This window comes from Solenopsis invicta, chromosome 4, assembly GCF_016802725.1.
Source record: "Solenopsis invicta isolate M01_SB chromosome 4, UNIL_Sinv_3.0, whole genome shotgun sequence".
Lineage (NCBI taxonomy): Eukaryota > Metazoa > Arthropoda > Insecta > Hymenoptera > Formicidae > Solenopsis > Solenopsis invicta.
The window spans coordinates 7,052,562-7,080,000 of NC_052667.1; the positions used below are offsets into that span (position 1 = coordinate 7,052,562).

The 27,439-nt window shown below is 28.0% G+C and overlaps 2 protein-coding genes across 2 annotated transcripts; one reads left to right on the forward strand and one right to left on the reverse strand.

Annotated features, from left to right (window-relative positions):
• Positions 1-160: 160 nt before the first annotated feature.
• On the forward strand, positions 161-8,366 carry LOC113006121 (cytochrome P450 4c21). Its single transcript, XM_039448823.1, has 12 exons — positions 161-485; positions 846-952; positions 2,366-2,456; positions 2,695-2,883; positions 3,689-3,752; positions 5,213-5,339; positions 5,403-5,460; positions 5,724-5,815; positions 5,980-6,048; positions 7,273-7,450; positions 7,798-7,977; positions 8,044-8,366. Exons 1-12 carry the CDS (start codon positions 323-325, stop codon positions 8,211-8,213), a joined length of 1,488 nt encoding a protein of 495 aa, XP_039304757.1. The 5' UTR covers positions 161-322; the 3' UTR covers positions 8,214-8,366.
• Positions 8,367-15,428: 7,062 nt separating this feature from the next.
• LOC120357679 lies at positions 15,429-21,079 on the reverse strand. The gene is made up of 9 exons (XM_039448830.1): positions 20,862-21,079; positions 20,458-20,577; positions 19,103-19,220; positions 16,590-16,854; positions 16,397-16,498; positions 16,178-16,268; positions 15,877-16,022; positions 15,596-15,728; positions 15,429-15,502 (listed from the first exon to the last, which is right to left on the reverse strand). Exons 1-9 carry the CDS (start codon positions 21,003-21,005, stop codon positions 15,449-15,451), a joined length of 1,173 nt encoding a protein of 390 aa, XP_039304764.1. The 5' UTR covers positions 21,006-21,079; the 3' UTR covers positions 15,429-15,448.
• Between the last annotated feature and the right edge of the window lie 6,360 nt (positions 21,080-27,439).

Here is a 27,439-nt window from a genome sequence, read left to right on the forward strand (position 1 = left end):
TATATCTTTTCGCTTTGTCGAAAAGATATAAATAACTTAAAAGAGTATAAGATCTTTTGTCGTAAAGAGATCAGAGTTTTTGTCGACTTTGAGTCATATTTCAGTCGACTATTTATTAACCATTTGTCGACTTTCAAAAATCGACAAATAGTCACCAAATAGTCAATTGCTGTCGAGTTATAGTCGACTGTTGAAAGTCGCCTTTAAGTCAACTGAGAAAAGTCGGCCTACCAGTCGACTAACAGTCACGCGTGTTGTGTGGGATCCCATCAATAACTTTCAATATTACTTTAGTATTTCGTCATTATATATACTAAGAGCAATGTTGTTCATTATTGTGGCACTAATTGCGATTCTTGCGTGTATAATAATAAATTACTTTATTCGAAAATTCTTTTCGTTTGAAGCACTGAACAAATTACCAGGTCCAGTCCGACTGCCACTTGTCGGTACTTCGTACATCTTTTTGCAACAAAAATCGCAAGGTATATATTTATATTGTTCTTATTTTAATGTTATAGAAACATAACATCATATTTATCAAATTTTAATTTAATAAACGTAAAGAAACAAATCAAAATGTAATAGAATATGTAACATATGTTACAATATGTAACATCAACGTAAATTGACTTGAAACTCGGTTTAAGTTTCTATTTTTTTTCTAGTTCTAAGAGTTAGAAAAAAATAGAAAGTAAATTAAACCGAGATTCAAGTTAAGCTATGTTGAAACTTTTTAAAACTATCTATCTAAATGTAATCCAAACAATACAATAAATAGAAAATCATTTTATGAAAATATTTTATTTACAATATAAAATTTCTAACATCTCAAAACTTTTTAGATTTTCTAGATATTATCATGCTGATCTGTAAGAAGTATTCTTCTCCATTTCAATTTTGGATGGGTCCTCAACTAATCATCGTCATATATGAACCAAATGAAGTACAGGTAAAGAAATAACATTTATAATATTTTATTATATATATGTATTTTGATGAAAAATTTCTCTGAAATTTTTGTTGCACTTTTTCTGTATATTTCTCCAAAGTTTGTTTAAAAATAGAATCCATTTACGTAAAAATTGCGGAGAAATATGTGGTGAAATTGTACAGAAATTAGCAAATAAACTTTTAAGAAAGGTTTGGAGAAATAACCATAAAACTTTTCTGAATTTTCTGAATTTTTTTCCACGTTTTACAACATTTTTCAGTAAAATTTTAACAAAATTTTAATATAATTTTAGTATAACTTTAGCATAATTTTAGAGTGAAAATATTTGGAAAATATTTAATTTAATTAAACTTTAATGGAACTGTTAAAATTGTTTTACTCTCTTTTAATTTGAAGTCCAATTTTGGGGACTCTCTTTCAAAAAATCTTTTAATAAAATGGAATTTTTTGTAATGTCTGCAAGCGTTACAATTAAGCGTTAAGTGGAACGCAAATAACTTTTATCTGGAACTTCATTCCAATAAACTTGCAATTAAAATATCTCACAGGGACCTGTGATAACCTATAATAAAAAATCTAAATCACTTTTTTAGATAATCGCGATATAGTATATCGAGCAAACTAATTTGTTGCATGTGTCCTTACATATTTCTTGTCGTATATTTGATAGCACCAAAATAGAACACAAATGCAGCAATATGACTATTTATATATGCAACAAATTGATGAAATTTCAACAATATTAGTACGATATGTTGTCAACAATATAATAGTAATATACAGACTTTTTAAAAATAACTTTCCGTATACTTTTTAAAATTAACTCAATATCTTTTAAAATTTTAACGTCTTTTAAATAATGATTTAAATGATTTACAAAAATTTTCTTTTATTTCTTAAAAAAATGTTTGCACAATAGTTGAAAATACACATTCACGTCTATTCTATGAATGTTATGACCGAACTATCAAACTACTGTATATGCTCGATGTCTTATAAGGACTTAACATTATAAATGGCACACAAATCTTCTTGACCGTATTTATTTAAATTAAAAAGGTCTTATTTGGAATACAATTTGTCTCACTATTCTCTATATTTTAATATATATAGACATATTTTATATACAATATAATCATATAATTATACATAATTATATATTTTAATACATATGGACGTATTTAATATATAATAATATATGTATAATTATAAATAATTTTATATAAGTAATTTTTCCTTGGCCCTTGAGAAGGCAAAAAAAACTTTTTAATACGACAATTTTTTACAGAGTTATGCTCATTTGAAGTTTATAGAAGTTTATTAAATTTTGATATAAAATTACTAGTTGCGATAATTTTGTTGACGAATGTATATTATAAAAAGCCATTAATAAATATGTGATGTTTACAGACTGTTTTAAAAAGCCGTCTCTGTTTGGATAAAAGTATGGTGTATAAGGTTTTAGAACCAATATTTGGCTCAGGAATAGCGTCAGCCCCTGGTAAGATATATTTAAAGAAAGATAAACATTTATTTAGTTGTAGAACTCCTTTGTAATTACTATAGCATAACATAAAGAATGCAACATATATAATAGCATAGATTTATTAATTTTATTCTATAAACTAATATTATAAGTCTCACAACAAGCAGCCTATTTTACTAATATTCTTCTTATTATTGTACAACTCTTATTATTTTCCATCTATTTTTTTACTCTTTGGTAATATTTAATTTAGCACACATATGGACTGGACATCGAAAAATGATAGCTCCAATTTTCAAAACAGTCAATTTGAGAAAATTTGTTGATATATTTGTTGAAGAAGCTTCAATGTTAACTGAAGAATTAGAAAAAGTTGAGCATAATGAAAATGAAATTTTCTTTCTTAAACCTCTAGAAAAATGTGCTCTTAAAATTGCATGTGGTAAGGCAATACAAATTTTATATTTTTAAGTAGAAGATAAATTACGTATATGATGAATTACTGTGAATTATTGATAATCAAAGTATTGGCAACTATTGGCAGTCTAATTTAAAATACTTGGAATATATAAATTATATAGAGAATTATTTTTAATTTTACTTTAATTCTTAAGTAGTCTACTTATTATTATAACATTTCATTAAAAATAAAACTTCAATCTTTTAATTTAAAAAAATGCTTAAATTCTGCAAGTCTCGATTTTTATTTGAGCGACATTTATTCTTACTAAAAAAAATGTCAGAAAAGACAGTTACAAAAATGAGTAATTTTAACTTAAAATTAACAGACTATGTGTTATCATTGAAATTATTTTATTTAATAATATAAACTTGAAAATAAATAAAAAAAAGCAAATTATTAAGTATATTATTAAGTAAATTATGCATAGTTACAATATAGTTATTCAGATCGAATAAAGTCGCTTATCATGAAATGTCGTTTTCTAAAAGATTTATGGAAAATATATTTAAGTTTTATCACTAAAAGTTAGCAATTGTTAATAGCAATACTTTGTTGTATGTAAAATAAGAAATAGGGTTAAAATTTAGTACTCTATACTACATAATAATTATCAATATCAATTAATGTAAAGTATCAACTAATATTTATTTATCTGTTTCTATATCATATTTTTTCTTATTTGGAATTACTTTGTTTATGCTTTATTTATGCATAGTATATAAAATAACAATTAAAGACTACATATTAACTTGAAAGTTTCCATTTCATATATTGCTATGTACAGGCACTATGATTGGTATCAAGGTAGAAGAAAATATACTTGATAAAACTGTGGAGGCATTTGAAAGGTATATAATTTTCTTATAATTGTCGAGTCTTCTAATATAAATTTAATATAAATATATAATAAAATATCTATTTAAATACAATATTTTCTTAAAATATTTTATTTTCATTAACACCAAGAAAACTTCTGAAAAAATGTTAATCTTAACCCAGTCGGCACACAGATTCAAAAAGAATTAAAAAAGAATTCAAACTTAGAGTTTGAATTTTTTTTTAATTCTTTTTGAATCTGTGTGCCGACTGGGAAGTTAATTTTGTAAAATTCAAAAAGAAAATGAACTGTTTACTGAGATCGCAGTTTTTGATGTATAAGAATTATCTGTATTTAAGACTTGAGAATATATATACATATACTATATAAGTTTGACCCTAATCTGAATCTTCATCAAAATTAAGATAAATTTAATGGCAATCGAATAAAACCTGATCTGATCTTTCTTCCACACAACAGTTAAAATATCCAAAGATTGTTAAGAAGTCACAAAACGTTGTTTCTTATTATTGCCAAAATTTAAAGTAGTTTATTGTTAAAATTCTAATAAACAGATCGTAGAAAAATATATCTAGTGTCGTGGAATATCATAAATATTTTGTGTATAAATATAAATATTTTGCATTGATTTCTAAAAGCATCTGTTAAAATTACTTCGTGCACTCTATTTAGATATTGTAGATTACTGAGCATTAGTGTTTGCTGCATTTTTATAAAAACTAAATTTCTATTTTGCAGGTAGCAGAAATTTTTGTAGATCTATATCTCTACGTAATTTTGAAAAATATATATTACATATTAATTTTTTAACTTTAATCTAATTGAAAGGCATTGCATGTGAATTTTAAATAATATTATTGAATTTAATGTGTGTATAAATTCGGCAAATAAAGTATTATAGGTGAGCTGTGGTTGTGGAGTATGATCATCCGCTTGTGCATCTCTCTTGCGATTTTGCACTTAATCTTATTGTAAACATTGTATATTGTTTTTTAGAAATTACAAATTATTTAAAAAACAGGGTTTTTAATAAGTTTTAAGTTTTATTAAAAAAATTTTTTAAGCCAAAAAAATTATTTAAAAAAATTTTTAATAAAATATATTTTATAAAATATTTGTAAACCTTTGTTTTGCAGTACTTATTTGTATATAAAATTTCTAAAAGATTATTAATTAATACTTTTTTTTATAAATAAAAGTGGAATAATGTCTTTCATGACATTTATATTCAAGTAAACAAATTTGCCTAATTTTAAAAAGTTTTATTTGAAAATTTACTGCATATAATGATAGATTTTAGAAATATTTCTGTTGCAACATTTCATACCTTGCAGAATCCTTTCTAAAAGTGTTGCACATGAAATGCAAAGTTCAAATTTTCTTTGAAAACTCTTTGTAACAATCAGTGCTCTATGAATATTCATGGTGATAATTCATATATAAAAGTTTATTTTTCATAACACCTTTCAGAATGAAAGAAATTATAAGAGCTAGATTTCGGAACCCATTTTTGATTCCTGATTTTATATTTAATCTTACATCTATGGGAAAGATGCAGCGAGAGATATTAATCTTTGTTCAATCTTTTATTGATAAGGTATACATATTTATTAATATTTCATGTTATTTTCTTCACTATATAATCTTTATTATTATATAGATGATTCAGCAATGGGCAAATGAATCAAATACAACAAACGTTAATGATAGCAAAGCTCGTAAGTTTATCAATATTTTATTCTTGTGCCTTGTAGTATTGTATAATGCTTCCAATGTAGATTAAAAATAATAAATTGAGAATTGTATTTAAAATACTTGTATTTTCTCTTTTTTATTTCTCTTTTATCTTTAACAATATATATTTTATTTGTTCAAAATTTATTTTTACCATAAACTTTTAAAATAATATACATAAAGATTATCACTATAAATATATTGATAAGTAATTTATACAAACCTTTTTTTTTATATAACATTATAGATAAAAGACTTGTGGACATTTTAATGAATTCAACTGATAAAGAATTCATAGAAAAGGACATTTTCTACAATTTGTTTACGATGTTAGTAACGGTATGTAGAATACGTACTCTTTAAATTTTTTAAAATTAAATGTCATTCAAAAATTATACGGACACAATTTTCACTCTGGTACTGCAGTGACAAAATTTACGAGATTTAAAAAGTATGTAACTATTTTCAAACTAATTATAAGATATTATTTTTATTTTTTATAGGCCAGTGACACCACTGCTGTTACGATGTACTTTGTGATCTTTATGTTAGCAAACTTCCCAGAAATACAGGTACGTATGCAATAGTATTGTTGCCCTCAGGTTGAGTCGGTTCTAAAACATTGTATTCATAATGCTAAAATCGGTGCAAAATTTCAAAAAAAGAGAGAATTCACCAATCGCATTTGTACAATTTAACCAACTAATTAATACGACTGATTAATTCCAATAATTAGTCTAAAAGTTAAAAGTTAATTAAAAAGTAAAAAGTTAGTAATCTTAATCTGTTATCTTAACTTAGTTAATTTTAAATTATTTAATTTTTAACTTTAATTAGTTATTTTTAAAATACAAACTTTAATTTATTAAATTAAATAAATTTAATTTAATTTATTAAATTAATTTTTAACTAAAAAGTTAAAAATTTATATATGTAAAAGAAAAAAATTACAGAAAAAAACACATTTTCAAATAAAAAACAATATGTCTTTGTTATTTTATATAAACGTAATTTAAAAATAAAATATCTGGTAAAACTTTTTTTACCGATAATTATACATATATCGTTACACTTATGCATATAATTATGTAATATTAATTATATGTCCACATATATAATTATATATAATAATTGTATATATTTTATATAAAGATCATACATAACTATAAATGTATAATTATACATACAGGGTGATTATTAATGAATGTCCCCACTTTTTACCATTAGAGCACGCATTTGTAATTTCTAATATAATAATATGTGTGAAATACGTATCCGTCGGTAAATCATGCTCCTATGATAAAAAGTGGGGACATTCATTAATAATCACTTGTATATAACTATACATATATAATTATGTATACATATATGTACAATTTTTTACGGGGTATTAAATTTCTTTGATAATCCATATTATAATTGCTTTGAGTAATTTAACGTTAAAAATTACAACTGTCTAATTTAATATAAATGATATGCTTTTCACAATAAACTTTTAATTTAACTTAATTTAATGTAACTTTTAATTGAATTAGTTTTTTTGTGCATATAACTTTAAACATAACTAAATTAATTTTATAAGCCATTAACTTAATTTTCCTCAAAATTATGATGTGATTGGCCGTCTTTGGCCGTCGGATTTGTTTTTAGCAATCAAAAATTCATCGGAAAAAGCTTTATTACATTTCAAAAAAATGTTAAACTATGTTTTAAAAGAGAAGAAAATTTTAATATAAGTTAATAAAAAATGTATTGTATTATTATGTACATATTTACTTTATTTAACTTTATAATAGGAAAAAGTATACAAAGAGTTGTTGGAAATTTATGGTACACAAACTCCAAAGGCAGCACCGGTTAAATATGAGGATCTACAACATATGAACTATTTGGAACGTGTTATTAAGGAAACTTTGAGAATTTTTCCTACTGTTCCTATTATCGCACGACAAGTGACGGAAGACTTCAAAATAGGTTTACTAATTTTTATAAATGAGCATATATTAATTGTTAATTTTTCTTGAAATTTATTAATTTGTCATAATAAAACATGAACAAATTAAGATTCAAAAATCCTAATTTGTTCATATTTTATTACGACAAAAATTTCAAAAAAGGTTAACAATAAATACATATTTTCATAGAAATTTATTTATTTTAATTAATATACTGGTATTGATTCTATTATTCTAATAATATGACTATCAGAATATTAATTTTTATTTTATCTTAATTTTATTTTAATAAGAAGATTGCTACGTTTCTATCATACTTTTCTTTGCAAAGTTTATATCTGGATATTATTTTTAAAAATGTTTTAGGAGATATTGTTTTACCAAAACATACTGATATTCTCATCCCATTTATTCAAATGCATCGAAATAAAAAGTATTGGCCGAATCCATTGGTGTTCGATCCGGATAGATTTCTTCCGGAAAATATAAAAAATTATCATTTGTTTTATTTTACTCCTTTTAGCGACGGGCCAAGAAATTGCATAGGTAAACATAAATAAATTATTATGTATTATAATAAAATTGATTTACATATAATTGAAAAACTTGCAGGTATGAGATATGGAATGATGTCTATGAAAGCTATTCTAGCGACGTTGATACGAAGTTTCATATTTAAAGTAAATGAAACCATTGAAATAGATAAAATAAAATTAAATATGGACATCGTGTTATCGACTTTAGAACCTGTAAAAATTAAATTAAAAAAACGAAATCCCTAATAATGTAACATGTCTAATGTATGTATATATCGATGATAGTATCGTGCAACAGTTTTTTTTTTTTTAATTATTAAAACTGCATATGCATGTCAAAGAATATACGGAAATGAAAGTAGATGAAAAAAAAATAAATACACATTTTCCTCTTTAAAATTGTTCTTGGCTCTGTTCTCCTCCACGATCTTCGAATTTGCATAGGAGCTTTGGGAAGCGCAGCGAGATCTCTTGCGATAATTGTATCGTAACGATCACGAGTTTATCTTAATTCCTAGAATATTTAATAATATGGGAGATTGTGTATTCTATTCAATTGAGTATTCTAAATTATTAATGCCAATTTCATGCAAGAAAATCTGCCTGCCTGCAGAATCTTGAAAAACTTGAACAGCATGAGGAAGTTTCCAGTAAACACATTATCTTTCAGACCTAGTCTTAAAGGCTATACGGTCCACTTGACGCTACAATGCTTCGTAACACTTTTTGATCGGTTAATTTGTAAAATTCTTTGTTCCGATTGTTTCGATAAAATCAAACGGTTTATCGAAGCACTTGTAGCGTCAATTGGACCGCAGCCAAGACATCTTCTTAAAGACTTCTGTTGAACTTTGTTTTAAAAACAACTTTTTAAAAACGACTTTTAAATGTCTTTTTTATGACGTTTTTGAGACATTGTCTGAAAGATGATGTCTACTCCTACAGAGAGGAATCCGAGAGCAGCCAGGTCGGCTTTTTTTTGCGTAACGCTCGAAACTCCAATTTCCCAGGCGAAAATGGATGAGGTTTACTGCGCGAGCAGTTTCAATACGGTAAAAAGGTTTTCATACAAATTATATATTAAATATGTTTATATATATTAAAATATATGTAATAATTGAGGAATTTCAAAGAAGACACTCTTCTTTAATCAATTTGAATGTATTTCGATATTTCATGATTACAGGATTTCGAAGATTCTTCTAACGCTCACTCGTCGTCACATTTGTTCGCGGATATTCTCTTATTTTATTTTAATTTAACACTCGCTCGATCGACTGTCTTGTTCGATGCTTGATTAACGATTGTCTCGTCCTTCGCATTTGCTGTTATGATCGCACCTTACGTACATACCTACGTTCGAACCCGTAACAAAAATGGGTCTATCTACCCGAATTAGAATAAATATAATTATATTCCTTTCTAAATTCTACATAATATATAACGTCATGACATTGTACGATTATTCGTATAATATCATATGATGAGATGTGCTGTTAATAATGTGATAACCTTTGAAAACTAAAAACGGTATTTACGTCGTGCGGTGATCTATGCCGCAGAAATCAGAAAAAATAAAAGTAAAAGCAATTTGCTCTCAACCATTCTGTTATGTGCTTTTATGTTACATATACGATCGCGTTACTTATTATACATGGAGAAATCGATTTAGCTCACGATATTTTTGTTAATATTAACAATAAAAACATCATTGAAATCACAATATAATACTAATATAGCATAGAAGCAAATAACAGGGCAATTAAGAACAACTTTACTTCTATTTTTTCTGATTTTTGCGACATAAAACAGTCACCGTGCGACGTAAATACCGAATTTAGTTTTGAAAGGTTACAACAAAGTTAATTATACATTGATCAACTGCATGGTTGTCGAGTGAGAGAAAGAAAGAAGGTCTCTCCAGTCTCGTCATTTCTTCGTGTACATACATACACTGCTTCGCGGAGGAATTACAAGAAAATAGAGAATAACAGCATCTATTATACGCAACATATTTCGCAACACATACGCAAAGAACTGAGAATCGTATAAGAACGTACGTTTCCAAGGTGTATTGAATGTTTCGTCTAACAACCTAAGGTGAGCGTCATTCTCTGCACATGTGGCTATTTGAGTCTCTTTTGCAAAAATTAAAACTGCGCAAACTCTCTCGTGGGAGGTTCCGTCATCGACTCTTCTTGATCGCTTTGATCGTTCTGCATCAATAGTTGCATCAGTTTGCCAGTCAGCGCGGAATTCATCTGCGTCATCCGGAGTAGCGCGAGAGCAAAACAATTTATATCCTATTATTTCGCGGGTGTAAACAATCAATTTGACTATGGCAATAATATAATATAACAGATGTTTATTTTTATATAAAGCAATACTTCGGGAAGGAACTTAATGGACTGCGCAACAGCAAGAGTAGACGTAACGTTTAACGTTCAATATTATAGGTTTTAACGTTCTCCAGTCTGGTGCGTGTTGTCTTAATAAGTAATTAAGAAGAATAGAGTCAAGAATAATTTTAAAAAGAAAACAATACGCCACATTATACCAGCAAGTTTCTGTTTACTAAAAAAAAAACTTAAATTTAACGCACTAAGGCTCGACTGTTTATAATACGTAGTTTATTTCGCTTGAATAATGTACAGTACACTTAATTGGTATGCCCGAATAAAATGTCCGCGTATGATGATATAATAATCGTGCTTTCGACGGCGTTCGTGCGCGTCTTGGGCGACTAATAATAAGACTTGACACGCTTAGGGGTAGCTGTTCAAGAATCTGGGAACAACTACCCTCAGTCTCGACTCTTGTTCGATCCTTGACGAAAGAACAATTTGAACGTTTCGGGTACTACTGGCGCGACTTGTGCTTTCTCTAAGTTCAGAATTTGCGATCCGTATAGACTTGGGTTCTTGGACAGAGAAAAGTTTGCTCGGGATTTTGTCCACTCTATATATATATAATATATCTCGAGAACCTCGCGGGTTTGTCCCGATTTGCAGAACCAACTCTTATCTTGATTGACAAGTTCGGAACCTTAATTAGTTCGCGATCGCGATAAATACATGTTAAAGCGGCTAAAGTAAACGGTGGCCATAAGTCCAGGACCATAGGCACCGCTATCGCCTCATTCATCGCCGCTTCCGGCTTAAAATTTTGCGATTTCGAATTTGCGACCAGCAGAATAATATATGTCGTCTGCTAAAGAAGCGCGATGAAGCTATGCGCTTTCGAAGCCGCAATGCCGCTTCGAAAGTGCATAGCCTCATCGCGCTTCTTCAGACGACATATGTGGCACATGTGGCCGCAATTAAAGGAACCGGGTGTCTCTTTGAAATCGACGACTTTTAAGTTTAAAACCTTTGTAATTACACGTGAGTGTGTGAATGTGCCTGTATGTATATGTCGTGCACGACGGTATGTAATTGTGACAATATGTATATTACACAACAGTTTCCCATAAACACCTGTTGTTTTACCGGAAGTTTTTTAGCAGGAAGGAAATTGTTGTCATTAATCGTCAGAGAAGCAATCATTATAATCTTAACTATAGAATAGTTCCTTAATACAGGAAAAACATGACCGAGTTACCATCTTGCAGCTGTGGTGACGGCAGGATGCAAACCATATTATCTTTTACTGCTTACTTACCATCCCGAAAGCCGGCAAATTCGAGAAGTTTATTAAAGACAATTTTCCCCTATCGGAAATTAATATCTTTCTCATGCTCAAGCATCGTACTAGTAGTATTTGTCACCTCATTTTTGCTTATTTAAAGTCATATAATCTCCTCATTTAAACCCTCCCGTCTCTCGTGCTCGCTCGCAAGTTTGAGTCCTGTATATACATAGGAGAAGGTCGGGTAGTAGATATCGAACACCTAAGCTTTTTCACAAATATTTCTTTTTTAAATAGCTAAATTTGAACATACTCTATATTATACAAAACTTTATTCTTATACCAAAACACCTCTTGAAAACCATTTTCCTAAAATAAAAATATCAATCGTTTTTTTATACTTTTTATAGACATTGCATTTTTATCATGCTTGTTTGTAGAGGGTTGTATCGAACATGATACAGTGAGAAAAGAGTCATTTTTGGTGTAACAAACAACTTATTATTATAATTATATCATTATTATATATTATATGTTATATATGTATGTTATTATTATTATTATTTTATATTATTATTGTATATACACAGTAAAAACTAAAATTTTCCAGAAAATCCACTTCAAATTTTTTTGTTAAAATAACTCAAAAGTTAAATTAAAACTTAAAATAAGAGTTATTTTCAAAAGTTAAGTTAAAATAACTTAAAATAAAAATTATTTTAACTTAACTTTTGAGTTATTTTAACATAAAATTTAGAGTGGACTTTCTGGTACATTTTATTTTTTATTGTGTAAGTAACATAAGTCAATAAATGAAAATAAATTTTTTTTAACGTAACAAGTCAATAAAATAAACAGTCTTTAAAAATTCAATATTTTAATACTTTTAACATTTTTTTTTTCTAATAGTCATTTTTTTAATTTTAATTTTTTCTATGGCTTGAAACAATTTTTGTCCGATATTACCCGCTGTCCGGTACTACCCGACTTTCCCCTACTTGATTCAAGGGGAGGGTGCTCAGTTCCGGTTGCTCCGGTTACGATGCACAAAACTCGGATACTCCGTTGGAGCACGAAGCACGTTTCTTTGTAATACTTTACTCAGTATCACTTACTACTAGGTGGAAGAATAGTAAATAAATTGGTTATTATGGTCAAATCGTACTCGCCACACTATACCACTGGGGATGGACACCATTAAAAGTGAAAAAGAAGAAGAAGACCATACCGGCTTTTCTCCGTCACTCAAAACTCGGCGCATTTATTTTCGTTCGAAATTTGAATTACAAGTCACCTTCATTTTACGACTGTGCGGTTAAAATCGTGTCTCCTGGGTGGATGTGATTTGTGGCTGTGCTAAAATCACATAATGATGGGGGGAGGGGGGACAGACTTATCCCATGGTGGAAACAGAAAAGTGTCTTTTTAATTTATATCACAAATAGAACACACATTATTCATGTCACAAACAAAACAGTTGTTTTATTTTTTATAAAAAAATATTTATTAATATATATTGTGCAGTTAGGTAATGTGATGTTATATCTAATTCATGTTGTGCTTCGTACGTTTGTAAGATACACTAGATGTTTCAGAGAAATGGTGTGTGTGTGTGTGTGTGTGTGTGTGTGAGTGTGAGTGTGAGTATGTGTGTGTGTGTGTGTGTGTGTGTGTGTGTGTGTGTGTGTGTGTGTGTGTGGGTGTGTGTGTGTGTGTGTGTAGTAGGGTGGAGGAATAGTACTGGAACAGCAAAATATCTTGAAAACTAAGCATTTTAGAAAAAAGTGTTTCAGATAAAAGTTGTAGAGTTTTAAAAAATCTATTTATTAATATTATCAGTTTGACCTTGGATGGCGTCGCCAAGGTCAGATTAAAATCATATTAACTTTTTCAAATAGAACACTCTATTTTTGATTTCAGAATCTAATAGCTGTTGTCATCATTTTTTTTAAAAACCCTACAAGAAAGTTTATTTTTGTTGAGTACTTTCCGAAATGTCCCATACAGCACAGAAAATTGCAGCAACATTGCAGCAATGTTGCAATGTTGCAGATTGCAATGTAATATTACGGAAACATCGCAGAAACATAAATTAACAATATGCCTGCAACGTTTCATGGCATATGCCAGTAATATTCTGAAAACATTGCAATATCATAATTTTTTAATTTTTATATCAATAGACGAAATAGGTCCATATATGAAGAAACCTCGATCTACAGCCCAATGAACAAACAATATTTTTTAATTGTGTTTTTAATAAAAATTTTTTTATATTTAATTTAATTATTGTATTATATTGATATATATTTTCTAATTACATTCTTATTTAAACAAATAACAGATAAGTTATTCCAAATGCTATTCTGTATTTGCAAAATTAGTAAAAAAAAACTATAATTTTATATTTGTTTATATAAATACTGAGCTTTAATTATACATCTTTCATTTTTTCGATAACGTATATTAACCTGATCTATCAGTTATATGCACATATCAGCATAAAGTGTTTACAGGTCATCATGAGGGATCAATTCGCAGCGATCACGGAAGTCACCAGAGTCGCGACTTGGATGAGTGACCGCTTGGAAATTTCCAAAAAAAATTTGCGAAATTTTTTTTTTGCAAAAAATGTTTTTTTTAAATGTTACACAAATATTGTTTTGTTCATTGAAATCATGTGGTGTAATAATATTTATGTGAATATTTTGGCAAAATGGGATGTTTTAATGCAATATTTCAAAAAGCGGACATCTTAATGTTACTGTAATCTTCCAACAATGTTGTAGCAATGTTTCGCAATCAAAATGTAATATTACAATGTTTCAATGAAATCATTCTGCAATGTTCCTGGAATCTCTTTGTGCTGTATGGGCTTTAACAGCACAACCGTCCGTATGTCGACTGTAAGAGTCAATTCATCCAAGTCAGGCTTTCAGAGTTGACTGTAAATCGACTTTGCATAGACGTCTGCAGACATCCTTCAAATGTTGACTCTAAGACGTCTAGAAAAAGGCATGCAATCCCGTGGTGCTGTGGGCATCACAGTATTGTTGAGAAATATAAATATTCATATCAATAGACGAAATAGGTTCATATATGAAGAAACCTCAATCTACATCCCAGTGAGGCTTGAAAGTTACAGTGTAACTTTCAAGCGTCATAACTCGGAAAGTACTTAATAAAAATAATTTTTGATTGAAATTTATAGGGTTACAATGGTATCACACAATCTATAAATTTCAATCAGAAGTTATTTTTTATTAAGTACTTTTTGAGTTATGACGCTTATCAAGTTACAGTACACAGCTACAGTAGCTTTCAAGACTCACAATTCAAAAAGTACTCAACAATAATAAACTTTCTTGTAAGGTTTTGGAAAAATCTTGACATCAGCTACTAGATTCTGGAATCAAAAATAGGGTGTTCTATTTGAAACAATTAATATGAATTTGATCTGACCTTGGCAACGCCATCCAAGGTCAAACTGATAATATTAATAAATAGATCTTTTAAAACCCTACAACTTTTATCTGAAACATTTTTTTCTAAAATGCTTAGTTTTTGAGATATTTTGCTGTTCCGGTACTTTTCTCCCACCCTGTACACACACATACACACAAGAGCGCGCGCGCACGCACGCACGCGCGCACACACACACACACACACACACTCGCCCTCAGATTAGAAATACTGTATATTTTCTTAGAATTAATATTTCTTTTATCAAAATTATCGATCAATTCAATGTCTCTTTGAATTATGGCTTATAAGTTGTCTAATTTCTTCATTATTCTATTATACTATTTCTCGGTTATTCTACTATTAATCAACTATTTTTTTTTTTTTTTTTGTTAATTTTGTACAGAATAAAGAACCGTGAAGTACGACAATGCCGTATTTATCAACTGTAATAAAACACGTTTTTTATTGAAAAAATTCAATATGTTATGTTTTAACGTATGTGCTACGTTTAACACATTGAAAAATATGTCTCTCACCGAAGCTACACCTTGTAATGAGGCCACATATAATCCAGCAATATTTATAGCGTATTCCTTGCTTCCCCTTTGCAAAAAGAAGAGTATTATTTTTTGTATTTGCATTGGAGCTATGTACCAGTGAATGTTGTATCTACATCATAATAAATTAATAGTTGAGAAAAGAAAATCTGTGAATAACTTTACCACAGTACATTAAGCGTATTGCTTATTACATTCAGAAAAAAAGATCTAACAAATATATATGTGCATATAATTATTAACATAAATATTTTCCTTACACAGAAACAAATACATTATTATTTTGATCTATAATTCCTTGCGATAAATAGTTGCTTATAAGCCCATAAAATAAGAGAGAGTTCATAAACATTAATCGTAGCGAAAATTCTCCAATATCAAATTCAAAGAATGTCAAGTGAAAAGCCTAAAGTTCAAGAGTATTTTAATGATTGTCGTTAAAATTAAGTCAATAATGTGAAACAAAATAATTACTAATTAGAGTTGCAAATGAAAATTTGGTAGTATTTAATTTTGTTATTATTGTTCATGAGTATATTATAACAAAAATAAAGTAATTACCCGAAAAGCATTTAAAGCCAAGCAGATCACACCAATTATCATCATAAGAGAAAACATCAATTTAAATTTAGATATTATCAAGTCGGAAAATCTTCAAAAAAGATTAATATTACTATAACATTATTATAATACAGTATAACATTACTGTATATGTTATTGCAATTATAAATTAAATATAATTATATTAAATATACAATTATAATACTATTGTATAAATACCTCAGAGCTCTGCGATGCATATCCACAGCACAAATTAATTTCTCGTAAATCAAATTCTTATTTTGTAAAGTGTTTTGTGTAATTGCTTCTGCGATACGATAACTGCAAAAGATTTTTCTGACAATATTAAATGGTCTCGTTAATTTTTCAATTTAAACATTTTTTACATGTGTTTTTATATTTATTTCTTTACCTGGTAATTTGAAACATTCCGCGCGCATAGTGCAAGTAAACTAGGAACATTGATCCTGTTGCTAGCATTGTGACTAATCCAATAAAAAAGGCTGCATTTGTATGAAAAAGTATCAAGTAAAAGTATTTTTCATGATCGACAAAGTATTCTGTCACAAGTAGCGACGAAAAATGTGATCGAGTTTTATTTATAGAAAATAATATGTAAAAAATGTGCAACCAAGTTGAGTTTAAAATAAAAATCAATATCATCAATATAAGAAGCACTGAAAAATGTTTAAAGAGAGTCAATCTTCGATAAAAAGATTCATTATAAAGGACCCCGCATATTTCTTATGGATTTTGGTTTTTGGTCAAATCTCCTCATTTGGGAAATTGTAGTTCAAGGTGTCCTGATTAAAAGTGTCAATAGGTGCGACCTCCTAAAATTAACAGTTTTTGAGATATAACTGCCCAGACATCAAGTTTCCCGCATGTTTTTTTTTTTTTTTTTTTTAGAAAACGGCTTTTGTTTTTTGCGTAAGATATTGCCAGCAACGCATGGCACATATGCGACTTTATAAGGAGTTACTGAAAATTTTATGTTAATAAGTTCTGTACGCTATTGCTCTTCAGCTGTCTGGGAAACAGTTTCATTTCTGTTGCTTTTAGATTGCCATGTACAAAGGGATTAGCATCTTCATTATAGCAACGTAATTGCAACCAAAGGAAAATTTGTAGTAGTAAATATTTCTCTTTATGTGCCAGGAATGCATTGCTATCTGGGTGGTCAAACTTGGCTAATTTCCATTATTACATTAGACGATATAAATAATCTTTGTTTCTCAACTCCACATGATTCTAGAGACTTGAAAAAAAATACGTAGATAAACCTTATAACGTGCAAAACAGAACTGCCATAGTGGCGTCAAAATCCTACAGAATTTTTCCATTCTTAATTCTCAGCGTACACACTATATTGGATTCGATATTTTGCCACACATAGGTGTACCGGACCATTTTCAATTGCGTATATCTTGGTATCTAATGCATAAAATTTGAACAATTTTTTTTAATTGATACGTCAGAAGTCAGAAGATCAAGAAGAAGGCTAAATAGTTGGGAGGAGAATCGAGAAATTGAATATATTTGAAATATTCAAGAGAGATGGAAACTTGCGAAGAAAAACGTAGTCCTTTTATAAATGGTCCTTGGTTTTTTTATATAATTTTCTTATAATTCGGAATGTCTCTGCATAATTTCGCTTTCTAGATCCGTATAAAGCTTCTGTATAGTTTTAACGTGTTTCTTTATGTATTGTTCAGCAGTTGAATTTTCTAAAGCTGCCCTTTTTCTGCTGCGTTTAGGGCACCTTCTGCATGATTGTGATTATAAGCTGCTAAATAATAGTATATAAAACATGTACTTATAATTTTGTATGAACAGAATAAAGAAAATAAAGTTCAATGAGTTTGTAGTTTATTTTTTTTATTTCTTAAATCTTGCAACAATATATCATCATCCGAACTATCACTTGGATTATTTTTAATCATAACTTTTATACAATTTAATAATAAAAATCGTCAATCCATTTTAGTTTATGTAAGTCAAAATCAGTTAAATATTGAGGATGATACAAGCTACAAATAGTTTTCTTACTGCTTACACTACTTTCCGTTTCGAAATTCAGTACTAGATAGTAAAAACGTGAATTTTAGAACACTAAAAATCAGTCAATTCAGTAACAGCAGTGACAGTACTTCCTAATTTCGGAACGTTTCCTTAATAGAAATAGCAGAAACACAATTTTTTTTTAAGTATAACTCTTAGCTTTATAACGCCGCGCCGTATTGTAAAGTTCTTAAACGTTTTTCGTTGCAAAAATATGATTATTTTAAAAAAGTGGATTTTTAGACACCCAAAAATACCTCATATTTTCCTTGTTGTATAATTATACTTTTTAAAAGAAATGACAATACCATAATTTTTTTTTGAAAATATGACTTTTTAGCTTTAAAACGCCGTATTTGAAAGTCCTTAAAAGTTTTTTGTTGTGGAGATATAATTTTTTAAATAAAAAGTGGATTTTTGAACAATTTTTTATTTTTGTTTAATGACTTTTTATAACTTTACAATAAATAATTTTTCGACAATGCCGATTATACAATCACATTTCTGAGATTCTGGACTTTTATGTGAAAAAAAAAGATTGTTGGAAAATGTTGATTGAAATCAAAGTTATAGCTTCTCAAAGTTAAAGTTCCCAGACTTGAAAATGTGTTAACGTATTTTACGGATTGGTGTGTTTAAGAGTTAACATTAGCCAAGTTTGACCAGTTATATCTCAAAAACTGTTAATTTTAGGAGCCCGCGCTTATTCACACTTTTAATGAGGACACCTACATTTTCCCAAAATATGAGAAGATTTGACCAAGAACTAGAAGCCATAAAAAATGTGCGAGGTCCTTTATCGACCAATTTTCAAAATATAATATATAATTTGTGTTTTATAAAAATAAAAAACAATTGTCTTACATGTTAATCCAATAGTGTAACGTTTTGCATAGATCGCATATTGCTTTATAATATTGATTTCATTTTCGTCAGTTAGTTCATTATACAAATGTTGCAGTTGTTCCAACATATACTTTACCTGTCATTTTAACAATATTGCAAACTATTTTTCTCATATTTAAAAGAAACTGTGTTTGTTTACATTATATTTTAGAAATATTTATTTCCAAAAATAAAACACATACTGTACACATACATAAATATTGTATATAAACACATACGTAAATACTGTATATAATGAATCACATAAAATTTATGAAATTGTTGAAGCTGAATAATTATTATTTGTGTAATTAAAATTATTCAAGAGAAAGAATAAAAGAAATTAAACATTACTCTGCAGAAAAATTTCGTTATTATTGTCTACATATAGTATGAAAAAAGTGTATATCTATAAATATAAAAAATAAATTTTATAGAATAAATAAAATTTTGCTGATTGCATGATTTAATGATTATATGTTTAGAAAGTTTCAACATAAATAACCATTTAAAAAAATTTTTCAGAAATTCTTTAAAAACATAGTTTTACTTACTAAGTTAGACAGCATACGTAACTTTTAGCCAGTAATGGTCACACGGGGTCCAAAAAACCCCACGCGTCCTTTTAACTTAAATTTATGGCTAGACAAAAAATTTTATGAATATTTTTGTAAAAAAAATCAAATTTTGCAATTTTTTTTATTTGAATTTGTTTATTATGTTAAATTTATCTGAAAGTATACTATCTTGAGAATACACCCTTAAATTTTTGTTGAATTATCTCAAAAGTTAAAAATTTTATGAATATTTTTGTAAAAAAGTCAAATTTTGCAGTTTTTCTATTTGATTTTTTTTAATATGTCAAATTCTAATTAAAAAAAATTTATTAGATGATAAAGAATAGACCTCAAGGTATGTCAGGTAAAATTTTTGCGACGAAATATCAAAAAGCTGGCAAATGGCGATTGATTTTGTGCAGGGGGATTCAGTGGACCCCATGTGACCATTATGTTATTATTTGGAAGTGTGACCATTACGGGTTAAATAAAGCTTCGAAAAACACCTTAATTACTATGCAAGTTCAAATTCTATAAATTATCTTAAATTGTTGAGTTACGCAATAAATTGTTAGCGGTGAATTTATTATTGTTGTATATTTTGTAATATTTATATTTATAAGATTATATGACTTTTTTTTACAACGCGCTAACAAAAATAACATTTTTTTCTAGGTAGAGTTTAATTTATTCTATTCTATCCGCTTATTATTAATTAACAACGATTTAATTTACCATAACAATTTTCCTGATTGTTATCTGGTATGTTTTACTTACGGCTTCAAGGTTAACACTAAATGAACTATATTTAATTGCAAAGAAAATATAAAATAATGCAGACGCAAGAATATTGACGATTAATTCTGATGTACATCGTAAAGTAAAAAATGCCGTAAACTAAAAAAAAAATTTTATAGAATTAAATTGGCATTGAAATTATTTTCTTATTCAATCTAAAAGTAATCCTAATTTAATTGCCAAACATATTAAGCGATATTAGAATACTTTTTACATGTTATAACACAAGCATATAAAATTAATATTGATATAATATATATAACATTTTCCTAGTTTTAGAACAGTTTTAATATATTAAAATTATTATAAAACAAAGTAAAAGATTCCTAGAAATGCCATATTTTTTATTTTGTAATTATAAAACTAAAATTATATTAACGTACCTGAACTAAGATAAATGTCATCAAAACGCTAATAAACAACGTTAATTGGAGTTGAATAAGTTTAGATTGCTGATAAGGCCATAGACCAACTATGAGTAACAAACTTTTATTGAGACCAATGTGTAAAGAATTGGTACAGATCATTTCTTCACGATCATGTATATGCGAATGACAACAGAAAGACTAGAGTTCACTTGTTTTTTTTCTTTCATTTCATTATTTGCATATTTTATAACTCCATTTTCTTTCATCTTCTAGCTCAAATTTTCTTGTAAATTGTTTAAATTATCGTAATGTAAAATGCGAAGTAAAATTTAACGAAATATTACACTGTGAGATCGAAACGCGAGAAATTCAACAATTTCACCTGTATTAGTTCAATTGAATGACATAAGATAATTGAATGGATACTTATCTCTCATATAAGAAAAAGCCTTATAAATTGTTTGTCGAAGATCGCGCAGGCAAATTTGAAAATTTCTAGTAGCGCATTTATTCATTCGTTTCGTATTGTGTGAATTCGCATGTTTTATTTCTTTTACAGATAAAGTGGAAGACGGTCGGTTTTTTACATTTCTATATATCGACTATAATTGACTCATTTATACGAGGGGCGATCCAAAAGTAAAGTTACAAAGCCTGCAGTGAAGAGAGAATGTTTTATTCAGGAAAATCAATATAGTCACTTTGAAATATTACTCCTAGGATTATTTTTCGACATAGTCTCCATAGCGATTTAGGCAATTGTCGTTTCGTAAGATAAAATTGAAAATTCCCTTTTCGTAAAATTTCTGTCCTGGCGCGTTTAGTTGTCGCGAAGTCTTTCACCTCTTTGTCCAAAGCGAATCGTCAGCTTACTTGCTCCTTGAAGTGAGGAAACAGGTGAAAGTCACTTGGATCGAAGCACGGGCTGTAGAGAAGGTGATCGATAACGTCCAGGCGGAACTGCTCCAACAGCGTCGTGGTCTTCTGTGACGTATGGGGCCGCGCATTGTGAAGGAGAATGACACCCTCGGTGAAGAGTACTAGTCGTTTCTTCCTGATTGCTTCGCGCAATCGTTTCAAGGTCTCGCAATATCGGTCAGTAGATATCGTGCACATGTGTCGAACGCGCAAAGACAGGAATTTTACGAGAAGGGAATTTTCAATCTCATCCGACGAAGTGACAAGTGCTTAAACCGCCATGGAGACAATGTCGAAAAATAATCCTAGGGTTGATACTTCAAAATGATTATATTGGTTTTTCTAAATAAAATATTCCCTTTTCGCAGTAGGCTTTGTAACCTTACTTTTGGATCGCCCCTCGTAATATTAAATAGTCCACTGTTATACTGGTAAAATATATTTTTTCATATATTATTATAAACCACAGCTTTACATGTTGTATTACTTCAGCTTCTACAATCTCTACAATGCCATCTAAGCTATCAAACTCTACTTTTTTCAAGATAATAGACAAAACTATCTTAATAATTAATATTAATATTCTTATATATTATTTGGCTCCATTTTCAATTAATATATTTTGCATCACTGCCTCATAGAGTAAGGAGCAGTGAAATATGGCATTGCGGTACTCAACAATTGCAATAATATAAGCTTTTTTTGTTCAAAACCTATCATATTAACATAAATTAACGTAAAAGTTAGTACATACACTTTTTTATTGTAGCCTCCTAACAACGCTACAAATATTCCATCAATTTGTATATGGAATGTTTTAGTATTTCTTTGCAATAAAAATAGTATCATTTTCTGTATTTGTGTCGGAGCCACGTACCATTGAATGCAGTACTTGCGCTATAATGCAAATTAATAATTAAAGGAAGACGAAACATGGAGAATTATTTTTAACGCATTCATATTCTTTTTTTTAATTAAATAACAGTGTTTATTATTGCAATATTCTATAGAACAAATATGCACGATATTATCGTATGAATATTTTCCATGCACGGCAACGTAGACATCAGTATTACAATCTAAAATTTTTTGCGCAAGATATAGTTGCACATAATCAAGTATACAAATTGGACGAGAATAAATATTAGGTGTAACAACAGTTTTTATAATGTCATGTTCAACCGATTTTATTTGACAAATTTAAAGTACAAAAGGCATTCTCCGTAAAAAAGAAATCAATAGTATAAAACAAATTAATAATAATTAATTAGAATTGTCTATAAAAGTCTGTGTATTGGGCTACTATTATTATATATTATTATACGTAAATATTTAAAAACGCAAGATAGTACTTATCTGAAATAAAGTAAGACTTGCGCAAATTGCTTCAAATGCTTTCAAAAAGAAAAACGTTACATGAAATTTAGATATTAACGTGTTGCAAAATCTTTAATAGAAAAAGAGCATTATATGTGCATACATTTATGTGCGTTATAACAATTATTAGAGATATATATATATATATATATATATATATATATATATATATATATATATATATATATAATTTAATTACTATTGCATTAATACCAATTTTATAGCTTTGCTAATGCATATCCACGGCACAAATTATTCCCTTATAAATTCTTATCAAATTCTTATTTTGCAAATTTTTGTTTGTTGATTTGTTTGTTCGGGTGTAATTGCTTGTGTTATTCGATAACTATACAAGCAATTGTTTCCTCTTTATTCTAATTAAAGCTGCGTTTCAAAATTCACTGTAAATACTGAAATCCGCATATAGTTTACGTTGCATGTTTTATAACAATTGTTGCAAAAAGCTTTCAGAAACACTTCAATCTTTTACATTTTACATGCAGCACTTTTTAAAAAATTCGGCAATATGTCTTATAAAATTTAATAAAATTGTTTTAAAAATCTACCACATATACATTTTTGAATTAAGCTTTTTACAATTAGGCTTTCTGCTTAGATAATATATTCAAGCAGAAAATTTGCTTTGTTGCTCTCGCCGTTTAAATAAGCAAAAATTTTTTTTAATCTGCCTCATGTGTGAAATTTATGTTGTACGAGTGCAGGAATGTGACATAAATAAAATATAAATACATATTCATATGTATGTATATATATTGTATATATATATATATTGTGTGTGTGTGTGTGTGTGTGTGTGTGTGTGTGTGTGTGTACACATATATTCTTATTTATATGCATTCTTTTTATTAAATATTTTAGAAATCATATTTACATTTCTTATATTTATTGATTTTAAATAATAAATTAAAGCACAGAATAAAATTAATTGTATTTTATATATAATTTTTATTGTAATTTTTTAATACTTATAATCTTTGAATATATAATACTTAGAATCTTTAAATATATAATAATACATTAAAATATCATTTTGGAAGTATTTTAGATTTTAAGTACTTTAGAAATAATATTTAAATTTGTTCTATTCAAAAGATTATAAGTATTAAAAGTTATAATCAGCAGCACTTTTGCAAAGTTTTAAATGCAAGAATTGCTGACATATTGCTACCTCAAAGACATCTCTCAAACATTGCAGAGATATTTCGAAACCTTTCCAAAATGTCTCATTATTTCCGGGACTCTGAAAAATTTTAGATAGATTTCAATACTTTAAGCGAATAATGAAACACATCATATATAGCCTCCTTAATTTTTCTATCTCTCAGATTTTCTTTATTTGGTTTTGTATGCATTCTCTTTCGTGGATATTTAAAACATTCTGCACATACATATATTTTTAATAAACTATATTGCATTGTTTCTGTCGCTAATAATGTAATCACTCCTATGGCAAAGGCCACAATCGCGTGGAACAATATCAAATAGAAGTATTTTTCTTGATGTATAAAATATTCAATCATAAACGACATTGAAGAATGTAAAATTGAGTCACATTTGAGGAGAATAATATTGAAAATATACAGTAAAAATAAGTATAAAATTAAAACAAATGCACCAAATATGCTTGTCATTGAATGTTTAAAAATAATATTACTTGAAAAGTGAATAATGTTACAAACATAATTAGTATAGAAATACGAGATATATATATGTTAAAACTAAAGGTTTATTGGACATAAAAAAAATAATAAACTAAAAAAAACTAATAAAAAAGAAAACTTTTACTACTGATAAAATATTTAATTTTTTTTACTATTATGTATCTACTTTTTCTACGTAAGCGTTAATATTTTTCTACGCATTTTTTATATCAGAACGCAAGCTCTTTTATGCTTTCTGCATAAAAATCTGCTACCACAAAGTTGAGCCAATTCAATATTTTACTTACTATTTTATTTTCTTTATTTTCCTTAAATTATTAAAAGTCACGTTTTAAAAATCACTTTGTGCTATAAGGAGATTGCTTAAGAAATCGAAACTTCTAAATGTTCATTAATTCGCGCATGGCATGCAGATTAAACAATCCCATTCGACAAAAAAACATTGTTTAAAGAATCGATCCATCAAAGATCGACCTTTTATTTCATTTGATAAAATTTTTAATATTCCTTAAAATAATTACTTAAATAATAATTTCTTAAAAAATTCTTTATAATAATAGCATATTTTTGAGTAAATATAAAACATCATAATTATATATATAATATATTCATCTTTTATGTTTATATATATATATATATATATATATATATATATACACATATATATTGCATTTTGTACATCACATTATATTGCTTATATTAATTTATTCACATTATACATTATCTTTAGGAACTTATGTGAACTTAAGCAATATTGTTTATGCTAATTTATTCTAAAAGGTGCCTATCTATCATGTTTAGAGAATTTAAAAATAATAATCTAGAAAACCTAGGCGGTTATGAGGCCTAGGTCTTCTCTGTTGCACAAATTTTATATTTTTATAGATTCGATTTTCGGCCTCAAGAATCATCTGATTAACCAAAGTTGTAGGATTGATTTAAAAAAAAAAAAAAAAAAAAAAAAAACCAGAAATCGGATACAAAAGAATCGATTCTTCAAAAGCTCGATTTGAAATTGCCCATTCTTAATGAGCAGACAATATTTTTTAAAAGTCTTTTAACTATTTTTTTAATAAAAATTTTGTTATATTTAATTTAATTATTGTATTATATTGACATATATTCATGGTTCATCTTTTCGATAATATATATTCACTTAATCTATCAGTTACATACACATATTAACATAAAGTGTTCATAGGTCATCACAACAGATCCAGTTTGTAGGAATCTTGAAAGTCAAACATCGTCCACCACAGTCAAAACTTGGATAAGTAGTGGCTGCTCAGAAATTGCCAAGAGAAAATTTCCGGTTTTTTTTTTGTGAAAAATACTTTTTAAAATAATACAAAAATATTGTTTTGTTCATTGGAATTATATGGTGTAATAATATTTATACGGATATTTCGAAGAAATTCATAGAAGAATTCGAAACATCGATTAGATTTCGTCGTGGTTTCTAATACCGTTTTTGAATGAACTATCCACTCGATTGGTTACGATTGGTAGATTTCACTTGGATGATCCATGTGAAAAGATCGTGGATTCCACGTACCTGTTCTCCTCAGGATTATTCGTTTAAATAAAAATACAAACAGGAAAATTCAATATGATACAATAATTAAAGTAAATATACAACAATTCTTATTAAAAAGTCTAGTATAAGTAGCGAAGTGTATTTATAATATTTTGAGCACATCCTGACAACATACTAGAAAAATAATATTCTATATATAAAGTTATAAAAAATATTCTGAACATATTATAGGTATTCTCGTATATTTTGCATTAAAACAAAATATTCATATGATACCATATTCCGTTAGGCCACTGTGACAGCAAAACAATATATATCTTTATTTCGCAAGGGGTGTAAACGATCGATTTCACTATGGCAATAATATAACGCATGTTTATTTCCCGTAGGACAATGGACTGCCGCAAGTGCGAAAGTACAATAAGTTTTAACGTTCCCCAGTCTGGTGCGTACTATCTTAAGCAAGGAGAAGTACAGAGCTAAGAACAATTTTAAAAAGAAAAATGTGTACTTATTTTTTCTCATCTACTTTCATTTCTGTATATTCTTTGACATGCATATAATTTTAATGATTAAAAAAAATAATTATACAATACTGTCAACGATATATACCATTAGACATGTTCTACAACAAAGTTAATTGTACATCAATCAACTGTATGTCGAGTGAAAGAAAGAAAAAAAAAGTCTTTCCAATCTTGGAATTTCTTCGTGTATGTACATATGTACACTGCTTTGCGAAAGAATTACGAGAGAGTAGAGAATAAAACGCATTCGCAAAGAACTGAGAAACATATAAGATGTTGTGAAGTATTCATTCTTGATGGCACATTAACGCGCGCGAGACATATCGTGTCGAATATTCTTTGTATTATACTTTCAAATTTTTTTTCTTTTTTTGTATAAAATTTTTTTTTATAGTTTATTGCTCAAACTGAATTTCTTTTACTTGCTCACGTATATGCGACAGTACTGTTTTTGGGCTTTTCTTGCGTGAAATTTTTTAAACTTTTGCGTTGTTTTCAACTTTCAACTTGGGCACAACACACAGTGTGACAGAGTTATTTTAATTTAAATTT